Source organism: Apis mellifera, linkage group LG7 (assembly GCF_003254395.2).
Source record: "Apis mellifera strain DH4 linkage group LG7, Amel_HAv3.1, whole genome shotgun sequence".
Classification (NCBI taxonomy): domain Eukaryota; kingdom Metazoa; phylum Arthropoda; class Insecta; order Hymenoptera; family Apidae; genus Apis; species Apis mellifera.
This window is the reverse complement of record NC_037644.1, coordinates 14,016,619-14,029,780: the sequence shown is the minus strand read 5'-3', so window position 1 is coordinate 14,029,780 and position 13,162 is coordinate 14,016,619. Positions and strand designations below refer to the sequence as shown.

The following is a 13,162-nucleotide window of genomic DNA, read 5'->3' as shown; positions in this document are numbered from 1 at the left end:
TTCTCCGTTTCGCGAAACGCGGCGGCGACTTGTTCTCCAAAAATCGAAACGAAAAGCGAAAGTCTGATCCGCTGTCTTCTCGAAGGCAAAGGTCGAGAGAGAGAGAGAGAGAGATAGAGAGCGATGGTCGGTTTACCTTTCGTCCATCCACGCAAAGCACACCGAAGGAGTCCTCCTCGGTCAAACGCGAGCCGGCTCACCGTTTCTGAATATAATGCGCGGCATTATGCGGCCACGTACCTATTTGGCGAAATTCAGCGTCAGCGTGGCGGCCGGTCGGCGCCTTTGAACCCAGACCACGGAAAGCCGCATTCTCGCGAGAGAACCACCAACCGGGACAATGCACCCGCTGTCTTTCCACCGGTAATCTCTCCCGTTCTTCTGGCCCAACCTTCGCTCCGTACATTATCCTTTCCAACGTCTTATCGATCCTGATCGACGGATATCTCCTTCTCCCCCGTCACTCGACTTTTGCGCAACCGCGTACACCGCTCTTTCTCCATATACGGAATGCATCTCCGATACGTCGAGTTTAATAGCGCGATTTAGTCCCGACTCTTGTCCATACCAATGGAAAAAATAAATAAATCAACCAAATAATTCGTAATCACGCGTTAACGATGATAATCCTTCTTTTTTCTTCCGAAGCCTGAAAAGAATCATCGATAGATTTCTTCCATGTTTGGCCGTCGCACAGAATTGGCTGTTATTACTCCGATTGATCGAATCTTACCACATTTCAAGAGGAAGATTTTTCTCCTCGATCCTCGATTCTCTTTCTCCCTCTCGTTCGACGCGAAGCTTATGCACCGGTTGACTTGCACAGACAAGTCTCGACGCTCTTCCCAAAGATCGATCCAAATTCGAATCGAAGGAATATAATTTACGCGAGAAAATGGTTTTTTGATGGGCGAAATGGCGAGTAGACGACGGTAACGGGAAACGGTTGGTTGGAGAAAGACGGCGATCCAGATTGCGATGAGAAAAGGCGACGAATGGAGTGGAGAGGGGGTGGATCGGATACGACAAGATCGTCCTCGTCATCGGCCGAGTCCGCCGCGACCCTCCGGGGCAAAGATCACGAGGTAAGGTTTTGTTTAACGGTATCGTCCGTCCGTCCACGATGCTAATACCTCTCGGTACACGATCGTTACTCGGACGGTTGGGACACTGATTGCCTCGTTACGTCACACGATCTCACGCTAATGATCCCAACGAGGATATCTCGGATCGAGGCGGACCGTTTCGGTGGAATGTGAACGGGTTCTCCAGGCCATCCGTAACACGGATCACGCGAGAAAATCGATCCGATTCCGTTCCCTCGAGCTCGCTCCCGAAACGCAACCAACAAATGTGCGATTCGTTTTTGAATCCTATTTCGAAACCGTCCAAGGATATCCTCGCCATTTAACGCGATTCGTCCGTGTATATAATTCCATTGTGCGTCCATTAAAGATAAAAGATGGATTCCAATTAATCCATCTATCCACACGCTATCTGTCCGATTTTCAATCGAATCTCTTCTCATTTTCTTACATCTCCTTCGATATAAAATCATCGCGATATTTTTGTTCGCAGTACCAATCAACGTTAATAATTAATAAACGAAGAGGTGTTCCAATAATCGTAAAGTTAATCGATGAACCTATTATCATCGGCGTGGAATTCTTTTCCCTCTCCCGGATATTTTATTTTCGTTTCCGCGAAACGGAAGAAGAGTGAGAATCTTTTGGACGGTGATGAGAATCCAAGGTGGCCGTCACCTTTAACCAAGCATTCGCCGATAATCGCGCGAAACGGAAATTATGCCCGCAGTAACGACACGTCGTGTTCTTGCGAGGCACAAAGGTTCGCCCGCCTCGAGGAATTCTCCGCGTGTCACCGCGCCGCTATATTTCCCGACAATGAGTAGTAAAGCTTGGTGATGTACGCGAAAAGGGACAGAGGTGTCGGTTCTTTTTCTCTTTTCCCTTTTTTCCCCCTTTTTTTTTTTTTTTTTTCTTTTTGCGCGCGGCACGTAGCCGAGAAAGGAGAAACGGGAGTGGAGTTTTCGAGGATCGAGGATGAAGGAGGAAGGAAGAAAAAGGGAAGATGCTTACGGTTGTCCCGCGACCATGCCAGTCTATAAAAATGTTGCCGTACGTACAGGCAATAAGCAGAAGCAGAAGCAACAACAACCGCATTTGAATACCGCCTGTCCTTGCCGACTATTATCCGTTTCCCTCCTCCTCCTCCTCCTCCTTCTTCTTCTTCTTCTTTGCTTTTATTATACACCCTAGCGTTTCTCTCTTTGTTCGAATTGATCCAATTACGCTCGAAAAAGGGTTGGAAAGGAAGCGAAATTTTCCGTGTTTCCAATTAATCTCGAGATTTTTATCCTTTACGCGAGAGAGATTCGTGTGTCTCTAAACGGTTGGAATTCGGGCCGCTCGTTTCGTGAAAGGACGGAATGTTTCCACCGTGATCTCGTGTCCGTCACGAGGAGGGATCAGCGGCCGGAATCTACCGAGCCGAGTTTCTCGAAAACAAGCTCGGAATCCGGCGTCTGCGACGGGACGCGAAACGATACGAACGAAAACGAGAGCGAATCCATCCATCCGTTCATCTATTCTTTCATCGAGGAACAGTCGATGAAATCGCCGCGTGATTGTTACTTGGCGCGAAACTATAACATGATCACGGATCTCCTCGTCCGATTTATTAGAGCGAGAATCACCGCGGGAGACAAAGTTGCGAACGTGCAATTAGCGGGAATGTAAATAAGAAGATTATAATTGAGGATGGAGAAGGGTACGAGCGGCGCTCCTCCTCCTTAACGAGTTGCTCGCGATCGACCTTTTTGCGCCGATCCGACTCGAGGCTTTTCGCTCGCGGATCGCGGCAGGGAGGAGCAGCCGATGAGGCAACATACGTGGGCGTGCATACGTTCTCTGTCAAACTACGAATCCGAGACCTCTTTTGTTGTAATTGAGGCCCGGGTCAGGCCGTTCCCTGCCACGATTCCTAACGCTTCTCCCCTTTTCGTAACGTATCTCTCCTTTCCAGAGTTTCTTTCAACCAGACTCTTTCGATAGTTTGAAAAAGACACCCGTGAAATTCGAATTTCGAGTCTTCTTGTCGTAAAATTCATTTACTTATATATAAGGGATCGATAACCCGTTTATTATTATCCCCGTCGGATAATTAACTCGAGTCCCGTTAAAAATGAAGGTCCACGCGGTAGCGTTCGCGCGCATCCCTATCTAAATAATCCTTAATATCGTAGCCGGAGAAAGCGTGGATTCGATTTCATCCGGCACGATCCTCCCGTATCTCGGCGATGCATCGGCATTCCCCTTAAACCCGCCGCGATCGCGAGAGGCAGGAAGCGAGATTAAATCGGTATCCACTCTCCGTACCGTAGAGCTAGTCACCTCGGGTGAATAAATTCGGTAGGCGTCCGAGAGAGAGAGAGAGAGAGGGAAGCGTTTGCCGCCGGGAAGAAGCGGAGTTCTCGCGCATAGCGTAATCGCAAGAACGATATAACGCTTGTGTATTATATCGAACGGCGGGTTGCAGCTTACGCGGCGTGTAAGCAGGAACGCGTAGCCGATGTGTATACATACATTTCCGCGAGCGTAACATGCGCGCCGTGGGTGCCCAACCCCACGTAACGCGGTGCGCCGCGATATAAACATACGTGTCTTATGGTCCTTTTCTCAACCACGGGGCTACACCTTGGTCCGAGCATCGCACGGTACACGTGTACGCGTACACTCCCGTCCACGAGTACGTTTCAATCGCGAACTCTTCTCTTTCGTTTCTTCTTCTTCTTCTTTTTCGACGCGACACGAAAAATTCGACGCGCTTCGAAAAATTTCGCGGTGGATTATTACTTGGATGGGATAAGGAAAGGAAAGAAAGTTTTCGCCAGGTTCTCGGGATCATCAGGGTTATTGTATCACAAGGACTGTACGGGTCGGAGAGGCCGGTTCGAGGCAAAGGCGAGCAGCGACGTGGGCTCGTTATGGTTTCTCCGGCACGATAATGCTCGATTGAAATGAGCCCGGCGTGAAATACGTAGCAATCACGCCACAGCGATACGCGTGCACGGAGGGGGGGGGGAGGGGTTTGGAAAGGAAACGGAACGGAAGGATATCGGGGAGAGAAAAAGTGGGAAGGTTGGAAGGTTGACTCTCTATCCTTATAAAATATTCATTACTCTCGGTTACTTTCAGGTCGTTGGGGCTGCGGCTGTGGAAGCTCGGTCGTGTCCCGCTCTCGAAAAAATTCGATCCGGCGCGCTATGTCGATTAAGTGGATGACAAGTGGTTGTGTCGGCGAGACTCTCTCGCTTCGCGGACCGTTTCTGGAATTAACGTCGTGATTGTGAAATAGGCACGACTTGGGGAAACGGTGCTAAGAAAAGAATTGTTCCCGGAGATCGAGAGCACGAGCGTGAAAGCGAACTTTTCGATAGAGATGTATCGTTCGATAAAGATCCTACGATTCTCAATCTCGAGAGATTGAAGAGAATCTGAAAATTCCTATTTTTCATCGTCTTAAGGACTTCTCGATTTTTCTTCAACTCCGTTAAGAGAAAAAGTGAATTAATCGCGTCATTAATCCACGCATTCGAGCAACGAGATTGTTGGAACGAAGCTGCGCATCCTTCCAAGTTTGGAAGGAGAGACGATGGATGCAACGGAGCGAGTAAATACAGCGCGCGCACGATCGACTTGGAAAATGATACGCGAAAAAGGGTGGATAGCGCGCGAGGCACGTCGATTTGTTTAGGTGAAATTACGCGGGTGACCTCGACCCTCGGGAGGTCGAGGCGGAAACGCGATGCTATAGTTCTCGGCGTCGACAGTCTCTCGAGTGCATCGAAGGGAAGATTAATAACGTTTCTTCGCCCTGGGAATAACTATACACAAATGGATCACGCGATCTCCTCCGCGCTTAGGAACTCGAGCGTTACTCGAGCGTTTCGCGAAAAAAAAAAAAAGAAAAGAAAAGAAAAAAATACGTCGAAATAAAAGAACGAACGGAGATGAAGAGATCAAAGTGTAATGATATTTTACGCTCGTTAAGAGACGATTTGTACACGGGGAATATTTTTCGAATACGAATACACCGTTGTCATCGAGAATTAATCCCTTCGAGTCACTCTCGAAGCTATATATATATATATATATAAATCCATGGACGCGGTGCGAATGGAAAATTGGATGGAAAGTGGTACGTAACGCGTTAACCGAGGGGCGAAGGATAATAAGCGGCAAACGAGGCGATAATACGTAACATCGAATCGCTTAACGCGACAAGAAACTGCGATGGAGCCGCAGTTATGCCAGCGATTTCACTGTAATCCGTCGGAAATTGGCGTAACGGCGACCGAGCGATGTATCGCGTTACCGTAGCCGTGTGGCGCGGTAAAGCGAACGATCGAGGTCGGTTCATTTTTAATTGAATTTACACGGGAAAACGGTTCCCGTTGGATAACAGTGGCACGAGAGGCGGCGCGATCCGAGAGATGCGAGAGAGAGAGAGTCGAGTGGAAGAAGACGGGCGGCGTTCGACCTCGGTGGAATATAATCGAGCGGCGTGCTCCATTTCCCGCGAGATCGCGATGGAAGGGCGAATGGAAGCGGCACCGCACGAACCTGGGATCCTTTTACACGAGTTCTAGCCGAGTGTGGAGTATGGGTGGAGGCGTGGGTTCACGAGGTCGGGTCGAATCCGCCGAGATCGTGATGCGGTGCCGGATGACGCGAGGTAGCTGGCCAACGGGGAAACTTCCGTTTCGAGAGATCGACTCGGAGAGGGAAAAGTATCGGTTCGATAAAACGGATCGATTGCGAGTTAATCAGTATCGCGTATTTGGTATCGCGACGAAAGGATGAAGAGAACAAAGGAAGGGTAAAGGTGAAGGAAAGTGGATTTTATTTAACAGAGATACCATTAGCTCTGAGTCAATGAAGAGGAAAAAGCGAGAAATGTCGAAACTTGTACGAGACGGCAAAGATTTTATTTGGCCCAAGTTTACGCGTTGTACTCGATTTGGTACGAGCTTTATCCGCGTACGTCGCAATAGATTGAAACGCGTGGAAAGGTTGGAGACTCGTCTGGCAAGGCAGTAACGTAAGAAAAATCCTATTAACAATCGCAATAGGGTTCTCGTTAAGCCGATTGCGTCGCTGTTCAAACTCTCTGGTGTAGAGTAACGTGTCGGTAAGACTAATTAGGATAAAATGACTCGTGTGGATCGAGTTCTTCGTTATTTAATCGATAGATACAGTTATCGCGATCCTGATACAATTCTGAAAACGTACCATCTTTAGAATATTTACGAATATAATATTCGAAATTTAGGAAACATCTGTTAATTTATTACATCCTTACTCCGTTATATCCATCGAGTATATCTTGTCCAAGTTAAAATTCGAAAGATTCGAAGTTGCTCGTTAATTAATCGAAAGTGAAGATTCGAAAGTCGAAATGGCGACGAAACGGTTGTTGAAATCGGAATAAAATTTCAAGACGCATCATTTTGAATTCGAAACGTTTTCGCTAAACGAGAAATCGCGAGAAGCAACCGGCGAGCAAGCACGAGGCGTCCAGATGATACCTTAAATGGGACGTTCAAGTGGGCGGGCGTTAGAAAGTTGGCAGACATAGCCACGATTTGATCGCGTAATATTCTCGTACTTATTCGCTCGGAAGATAAATTAAGTCGACAAATCCATCCATATTTTTCGAAATGCAAATTGCACAAATACATATACTCGATGCGTGGAAATATTAGGGAATTAAATAATCGAGATCCCTTTTTTCCCCAAAGGATTCGTAAAATTTAGAATTACACGTTTTCCCGTAAAAGATTCGCTGCCTGGTCCGAGTCGCGCTTAATAGTTTCCACTCGGTGGAATCCGTGGACCCGAGGCTAGGCGATAAATCGCGTAGCGGAATATTGGTCGGGAGTCCCCTTTGGCGAGTGGAAAACATAGCGCACGGAAAAGGAGAAGGAGGAGGAGGAGGAGGAGGAGGAGGAGGTGAGCGATCGGGTTTGCCGAGCGAAGCGCTCACTGACCCCTGACGGCTCCGGCACCAAAGCGGACGTCACGAGAAACCTTTACCTTCGTTACCTTGCCAGTATTTAAGGATCTTCCTCGGCGTGCCGTACATACGGCTATGCAGGCATTTAGATCTTTATCCGACCCTCCCCGTCAGGAGCCAGTACTCCACTGAACCTGAAACCTCCTCGAGAACCATTATCGGTTCCCGCGGATACTCGCCGCCCGCTCGATCGCCTGTGAATTTCTCCCGATCCCATAGCAGGCGAACAAACCATATCGTTCGCTCTAAAACCCGCCCAACCGATTTTCCTCCACGATTCCGATATTTTTCCCATCCCCTTTCGCCGCTTCTTCGACTTTGCCAACACCTCGTGTGTATACATATATATATATACACATGTACACACACACACGTGGGAACGTGGTTAATCGAACGGGTTCGCGGCTACCTCCCGAGCCAGTTTTGCCCGTTATCTCGAGTCATCGCTTTCCTTTGAAGACCACCGAAACGACGGCGTGGAGGAAGGGCGAGGAGACGCGCTCGTTCCCGATCTTATTTATCAAGGACCGGTGTTCCTTCGCCGTTTCTTACGAGCGGATCCTCCTCGCGTTGATAACGGTACACGCGTAATCAACGCGAGGCACGCACAGCCTCTGTCTTCGGTCTTTCCGCGCGAAGACGATGATGGTGGTGGTAGATAGGTTAGGTATCTATAGGACGCCACTCTTTCCTCTCCTCTCCTCCCCTCGTGTTAAGAGCAACGAGAGAAAATGAGGGTAACGAGAGTATAATAACAATGTTCCGGCTAAATGTCAAGGATATCCTTCGAGAGAGAATTCGTTGGTCGGGTTTTCGTGTCACGTCGGCCTCCGCGTCGGGGAAAAATATATCCCTCCCTTATAAAGCTCGCGTTGCAACGATTGCGACACTCGTCTTTCGTCATTTAGAACGTATCGAATTGGATGGTTGGAGTTTATCGTGGAAACAACGCTCGTCGCCGCGCGTGGGCGTTCGAGAGACGGAGCGAGAATCGGGTATATTCGGGGAAACGAAATTCGCCGTTTTCTTTCTTTCTTTTTCCATTTTGCGAATCGAGAGGAAGGAAGATGGACGATTTTCATCTTTTCACCGCGAGAATAGAATGATTCTCGAGTCTCTCCCCTCGAGGAATAGCAGCGTTACGCGTCGTTTATTCGGTGTACGAGGAAGTCGGGGACGTCGTTCCCCGATGCCATGCGCGTTCTCCTCCCCCGAGGCGAGAACGGTGGGAGAACGACATCGACCGTGGGACGTCGAGAAGGAGCGGTGTCAAGGGCGGGAAGGAGGAGGAGGAGGAGGAATCGCGTACCATTTATCACCGTGCGTAACCGTGCGCGCATCTTCCAATAAGAATACTATACGTACACTGTGGCGTTGCGACAGGATCCCGCGTGGATCGATTCGTGGCGGGAAAAAGGAAAAAGTGTCTCGATGATATCTTGCGCGATATCATACAAACTGTTCCGTTCGAGGAGGCATGAATCGGTCGAAGTCGAACCGAAACAAGCGGCTGGTTCCATTGAACCGAGAGGAAACGGAACGTTTCCAAAGTGAAACGGGGCGAGACGATGCTCGATCAACGTCAAGAATCGGCCCCGTGCAGATCTGTAACTCGATTACGTAAACTAATGATAGACACCGATGTAGCATTTATGGATTGTTATTTCGAAGAGCGCGGGGGGAGATGGAAGATGCCAGAGGCGGATAGCGAGGTGCCAAGTTTCATAAGCACGTCCTTGCTTATCGGTTATCCGGATCGGTCTGTAACCTCTCTCTCTCTCTCTCTCTCTGCCGGTTTATTACAAGCGGAGGCAACGTGAGCTACGTACACACAAGGAGGCGCACGGAAACGGTCTAAACGGCTTATCACCCTTCATCGGATAATATCATCGGTGAAGCTGAACCCGAACCCTAATGGTTATGAGTAATAGCCGGAGATGGCGGAGGCGGTGGTGCGCGGGGTCGGATCCGGTCAACCGTACACGGAATACGGAGATTCAGATACCGAAGTTGGCGTAACCCGTTACGCATTATCCGGAGTTTGCCACCGATTTGTCCGTCGTGGGATCGCGACACCGACGCGACGAGCCAACGGTCCTCCGAGCCGCGATTCCTTTCCAATTTGTTCCCGATGGAATGCAAAATCGAATGCAACAATGCCTTTACGTACCGGCCTGTACCGGTTACGTAAAAACGTCTCGCTCGGACCTAGATATCGCTACGCCGCGACCAGAACCCGGATCTTTCGTTTATTAAATCGATCTCCTCTCCCTCTCTCTCTCTCTCTCTCTCTCTCCTTTTCGTTTCGTTCTTCGAGGATCCGCGACGAGCGCTTCGTTTCGTCGAGCCGACTGTTATTCGATACGAAGATATTCGTATCTTAACTTTATCTTCGGAGGATAGATGAACGTAATTCGAAAAATTGAATCTGCTTCTAATGAAAAAAGTAGTAGGAGATATATTCGTATAAAATAAACGAAGTTGTATCGTTAAATCCGTTGGAAAAATCTGTCTCGCATCGATCGTTTCCTTATTCGCGCTGTTATGCGTGATTAATCGAGCCTCGATCGAAGCCTCGTTAAAGCGTGATTTACATAAACGGAAGCTTCGTTAAACGAACTTACTCCAGTCGCCTTACTTTTTCCCTAATCGCTGCGCATAGGATTCTCGATTCATTTCTCACGTTCCTTCACCGATAAAATTCACGCGTAGACAGGTTCGTTTCGAAGAAATAAAATCAAGGAAATAACACGAAGAGATACAAAGAAAATCAAAAAACTGGCGAGAAGTGTGTCGCGAGGCGAGAATCGTTGGAATTAAAATCCGACTAACGACCTCGAGACGAATCGAATCTCCACTTTTGTTTATTCAACGGTGTTCTTCACCTGTTCCGTTCCTCCTTGTTCGACCCTCCATTATACTGTCAAATGACTCGATTGAAAATGCACCCCTCGAACGTAATCTACATAAGCTACACGGGACGAGGTCCTCGTGGATCCTCGCGGACAGTGGACAGCGGAGGCTGTCGAAAAGCACGGGCGAGGAACGCGGATGAAATCCGGTATCGGTCGAATCGATAGCGGCGATAAATATATGCGCGCACGCCGGTTGATTGGAGGAAGCGCGGCCCGATGGAGGGGGGAAGAAAGAGAAGGCGATTCATTAGTCGTACAACACGGAAGTGTTGGAACGGCGCGGTGGTTCCTTCGAGTCGTGTCGGTCGTCGGTGCGTGGCCACGCGTGTGTGCGTGTCCCTCGCGTGGACGACGGTGCAGGGCCAAAGTCGGCGGAGGGCCTTGTTATGCGCGACGGGGGCCCCCTCGGCCAACCTCCACTCCCCGTTTCGCTCGATCCGGCTCAACGTTAAAACGCGGAATATATCGCGGCGATTCTTTCCGTCTTCGATCCTGCTCCCCTCTCAAAGAGAACAGTTCTTCCTCTTTCCTTAAGAGGACCAGGCCACCGCGTCACAAGAGGCGCGCTTCTCGAGACGAGGGTCTAAGCCGCGAATCGAACCGAAACCCGTTTATTCCGTTTCGAAGGGAATATTATTTATTATTTATCCAGCATTTATCGAACACTATTTTAATCCCTCGAGTTTTTCTATTTGTATTCTCTTTTTTTATTCGGTGCAATTACCGTAATTCAAGTATCGATGATATATACGACGCGCTCTCCTACCGTTTCGTAGTATTTCGAAACGTTCACGCCCACGCGATTCGAAACGAAAGAATGATTTAGATGGAGAGGGAGGGGGAAGGAGATTTTTTCGGGTGAAGAACGAAGGAAGAACTCGCGAGGCGCGTGTAGCCCCGTGATTTACTTCGACACGACGGAACTATTCCCGCGACGGGACGGCCGATAAACGATTCACACGATGGAACATAGCGCGAAGGACATCGTAAATTGGTACGACACGGTAACAAGCGTGTCGTAGGAACAACGAGGTTCGGTGGAAGGGCCGAGGCGAATCAATAACGCTTTCGTGTTCCGAATAAATCCCATCTCGCCCGACTAGACTTAACGTTCTCCCGTTGATCTGCGCGGGAGATCGGATTGCTAAGGAAAGTTTAATTTCGACAGGATTTTGTTACGTTCCCAATACGGAAAAGAGGTGGAACGCTCGACTAATCGAGTTTTTTGTGAAAAGGAGAGAGAGTGTTTTGATACACTTTGACGTTTCTCGAACGATGATTCGTGTTTGGGATCGCGAACCCGGCGGATTCCACGCTCGACTATTAGCGGATCCTTCTCACGCACCGCAAGGACCGCGAATTCTGCGGATCGCTTCCTGCTTCGATCAACCGGTTGCTATACCGTTGCTATAATCCGAAGAATCTTAAGGAGAGACGACTCTGCGGCGAGCGGATTAGGCGACAGCGTTGGGATGATGATCGTGGTGGATTGCCACCGACGATCCTAGGGACGATTTACGTCGCGACGTTTCGTTTCGAGGCAACGAATTCGGATATACCGTTATTCGATGGATGCGACCTTGCGATGCGATCGCGGTTACTCAGGAAGGAGAGAATATTGGAGGACGAAGGCGGATGATACGAATAATTTGAAAGATCGAGCGTTGGGAGTTTTAGGCTACGAGGAGTTTATCGTGCCAACGTTTTTCGTCACGGCTCGTGGAACCCTTAATAAGTTTTATAACGGTCTCTTGATTTTAATTTCATACGTTTTGCCAGTTTCGAGGATCGCGGCCTACGTATTTTCGAAACCGTGAAATTCCTTTTCTATTCCTGCTAATGGATATAAAATTGCAAACCTCGATCGTGTTAATATATGTACACGTGCGTTATCCGATAAAATTTTGAAACCTACTTGGAAAGAATCGTTACCAATTGCGAAGCGGTAATTACGCCATTTGCGATTTAATCGGAAGGGCGTTAAATTGCCCTACTAGAGAGAAAGAAGAAAAAAGAAAAAGAGGAGAAAATATTACGAAATAACGCAATACGATCGCGCGTACGTTTCTACGCATTACCTCGCATAACAGGTGTAATTTTACGGGCCGTGCCTCTTCCGAACCGGGTCCGTGTTTTCTTACCTGTTGCACTGTCTCTTCAATTCCCGCCGGATACTCGTGCGCGTGCGGATGAACCTGAACGCTCCGCTGCCCACCGAGCTCGCTCTCTTTTCTCCCTTCTCCAGCATTGGGAGCCACTGCTCGGCCTCCACTCCATTCTGCACCTTGTCATCCATATCTGCCTCCTCACCCTCGCTCCGTCGTCGATCCTTTCGTCTCTCCCTCTCCCTCTCTCTCTTTTTCTCCTTCTCCCTTTTTTCTTTCTTCCTCACCGCACCCTCGTCCACTCTCGAACGTCGAGAAACGTCGATGATGCCGCGACGTTTACGCTCGGACGCGGTCTCATGGCGGTGTGTAACAGCCTTTAACCTCTAACGGATCGGTCAAGTTTCTCGCGATGATGCCGATCTCTCTCTCTCTTTCTCTCGTTGATTAACCGAGCATCGAACTACGGAGAGAGAATAATCTCTCGGTTCGGATGATTGGATCGATGTTCGTATCCTATCTTCGTAACGATTATATTTCGAAGCAGCATGGAACGGACGACTCGCTCGTAACGTTTCCCAGGAATCGGTTTTACAGAGAGGAGAGAAATTGGGCGAAAATTTAATGGCGATTTTCGGATCGTTGGAGCGCGCGTGATCACGCGAAGCGGATTACATAACGACGCGCGCGTGCACGAGTGACAGTGGTGCGGCCAACTGCGCGCGACCGGTCCTCCCGTCCCCTCCGGTCCAAACGATCGTCGCCTTACCTCCTCCGTGTCCGCGTCGACGCGTCCCTCCGTACTTTTCGCCGATTCTCTTCCACGAAATTTCCAATTTTCGCTGCTTAACGGTGTTCCCCTTCTCGCCGTGTATCCGCTTCGCACCAGACGATGATATTCGACGTGCAAAAGTCTCTCTTTTCCTTCCTTCCTTCCTTCCTGTCAACGCAGTCTCGTCGACGAAGCCGATCTCGTATTTCGTGGGCCGAGCCGGAAGTTTTCGCGCGGACGGTCACGAGCGGCCGCCATCACGAAGCCGAATA

General features: G+C 49.2%; 1 protein-coding gene across 1 annotated transcript in view; it reads right to left on the bottom strand.

Annotated features, from left to right (window-relative positions):
- Positions 1-12,883, bottom strand: part of LOC408897 (nuclear receptor coactivator 6) — a 168,035-nt gene extending 155,152 nt beyond the window's left edge. Inside the window, exon 1 of the mRNA XM_026441639.1 lies at positions 12,155-12,883. Coding sequence (XP_026297424.1) covers positions 12,155-12,309 — 155 coding nt within the window. The 5' untranslated portion in view covers positions 12,310-12,883. The remainder of the gene's footprint in view (positions 1-12,154) is intronic.
- Between the last annotated feature and the right edge of the window lie 279 nt (positions 12,884-13,162).